Source organism: Lactuca sativa, chromosome 3 (genome assembly GCF_002870075.4).
Source record: "Lactuca sativa cultivar Salinas chromosome 3, Lsat_Salinas_v11, whole genome shotgun sequence".
Classification (NCBI taxonomy): domain Eukaryota; kingdom Viridiplantae; phylum Streptophyta; class Magnoliopsida; order Asterales; family Asteraceae; genus Lactuca; species Lactuca sativa.
The window spans coordinates 241,682,768-241,685,358 of NC_056625.2; the positions used below are offsets into that span (position 1 = coordinate 241,682,768).

The 2,591-nt window shown below is 38.1% G+C and overlaps 1 protein-coding gene across 1 annotated transcript; it reads left to right on the top strand.

Annotated features, from left to right (window-relative positions):
* Positions 1-521: 521 nt before the first annotated feature.
* LOC128132921 (glycine-rich cell wall structural protein-like) lies at positions 522-857 on the top strand. Its single transcript, XM_052769928.1, has one exon. The coding sequence runs from the start codon at positions 522-524 to the stop codon at positions 855-857; it is 336 nt and encodes a 111-aa protein (XP_052625888.1).
* The last annotated feature ends 1,734 nt before the right edge of the window (positions 858-2,591 follow it).

The following is a 2,591-nucleotide window of genomic DNA, read 5'->3' on the forward strand; positions in this document are numbered from 1 at the left end:
AAACTTTATTACTCTAAAAAAAAGTTTACAAGAAAAAATCATTTATATATTGAATAATCTACTTTCATCTAAACACTCTAAGGTGATGTTTGGTTCACAGAATGTTGCCGAAGGAATCTGAATTGGAATTGGAAAACGAATTTGTCTGGAATTTGAATCTAATTCCATATGTTGTTTGGTTGGAGGAAATGAAATTGGAATTAATTCCAGAATCTGTTTGGTTCGCAATAAATGAAATTAGAATTCATGTAAAATGACATAATTACCCTTTTTTCTGTTTTTCTTAATTTTACCTTGTTTTCTAACTTATATGTAAAAATACATTATAAAAATTATAAAAATAGTAAAATTTTGGCGGTGGTGGCGGTGGCGGTGGCGGCGACAATGGTAGTGACATTGATTGTGATGGGGGAAGTGGTGGTGATGATGGTGGCAGTGTCAGCTGGTGGTGACAGCGATGGCGGTGATGGTGCTGGTGGTGTCAGTGACGGTTGGTGGCGGTGGCGGTGGTGGTAGCGGTGATGGTGGCAGCATTGGTAGTGGTGGTGGTGGTGGTGTTATTAGTGGTGGTGGGGGCGAGGTGGTGGTGGGTGATGGCATTAGTAGTGGTAGTGGGTAATGGTAGTGTTGGTAGTGGCGGCAATGGTGGCGATGGTGGTGGGTGGGTGGTGGTGGTGGTCGGAGGCGGCGGCGACGGTGGTAACGAAAATGATGGTAATGGTGGTGGCATCGCAGGCAATGGTTGTGGGTGGCGGCGGCGGTTATGGTGGGTAGTGGTGGCGGCGACGGTGGTAGTGAGTGGTGGTCATGGCGGTGGTAGTGGTGGTCGGTGGCAGTGGCGGCGGTGGTGGCAATGACAGCGGTGGTAGTGGTTGTGGCGGCATCGGTGGTGGTGGTGGTGGTCAGTGGGCGGCAACGGTGGTGGTGGTGGCGGTGGTGGTGGTGGTGGCAGCAATGGTGGTGGTGGTTAGTGATAGTGATGGGGGTTTTTTATAAGTCAAGGGGTATTTTTGTAATCTTCCACTTTCCTTGATGAGAAAGAATGTTTTCCATCCAACTTTGAAAGAAATTCACTTTCCTCCATATATTGGAAAGTTTATTTCATTTTGGAATTCTTTTCCCTCCTCTAAGTCCAACCAAACGCATGAATTCGAAGGAATTGGATCATTTTCCTTCGAATTTCATTCCTTTCCTGCTAACCAAACGCACCTAAGGCATATCCAAAGTAGATTTCTAACAAAAAAATTACATGTCAAGATTTGGATTTGGATTTCGAATTAAACATTGTGTACGAAGAATAAAACTAAAGAGAGAAATTTGATGGACATACCAAAGTTCCGAATAACAAATCCATATTTCAATAAAAAAAAAAAAAAAAAAAAAAACTAATTCGTTTTTTTAACCAATAAAAAAATGATTCCAAACATATATTACGATACAAAGAGTAGTTTAAGTGAAAAACCAATGACTAAACATTTCGGATTATAGATTAGATGAAATTTTAAAAGTGTTTGTTGTAAATAAGAGAAATCTACACATTATATATCCCCGAAATCCGAAATGGGTATATTTCGAAAATGGTTTCCATTTCGGGAAATCACAAACAAAATGATAATTTACCTATTTCAATAGTTATGTGGTCCTTGTGATTACATCCTTTCTTCCAATCAAACGTTATGATCGGTTATAATAACTACTTTCTCCATCTATTTGTACGTGTCAATGTATGATTCAAGCCACTTGGAAGTACTTGTTTCTTGTCAACTACTTATTTCCTTTTCACGCATATATTAGAATCGTAAGTAAATTCATGTCTGTCTAATCATGAATTCACTTTCATTCTACAATCAACTAAATTTTAACATTTTGTCTTTGTTACGCATTATGCATTCATGTGTCATTTCATTTCACGTTTATTTGGTAATAACTTGTGGATTAAGATTATACAAAAACAAAATTAATGGGTCCTACAGGCTACAAGTAACCTCATGAAAAAATCTACCGTGTCATATTTTACATATAACCAAAAAATAAAAACTATGGGTGCTAAGAGCAAATTACATAAAATAAAGAATATGCATATCATTTGTGGGGAATTTGATTCATTTTGATGTTAATATTCTGCAAAAAGGTTATATTCTTCGGGTAACAAAGTTGGCCCACACTATCTCATCTTAAATCTTGTTTCATAGACATCTTTGTCAATTCAAACAAATTTTTCTAGCTGACTGGGCCGAAAAAACTGTCTGATTTGCATAAAAAAAATGGGTCTTCTCCTGTAAAATATGTTTTCCTACAAAGGCCGAAAACCATATTTTTCTTGCTGAATGAGCCGAAAAGACAATTATGTCCTAAACTTCGCCTCTTTTTTTCTTCTTTTCGATGCTATTCATCAGACATCAACGTCTTCTCACCAAGCTCCCTACTTCGTTGCCGCCAACCTCCCCTCGTTGGAGCGCTGCTGCAGCTATCAGCTCTACCCTACAGGTAACTATATCATCTCTTATTTATTTTTTTTATTTTCTTATTTTTTTCTTATTTTTTTCTTTTGATCAGAGAGTACTAGACGTAAACCTTCATCCATTTCATCT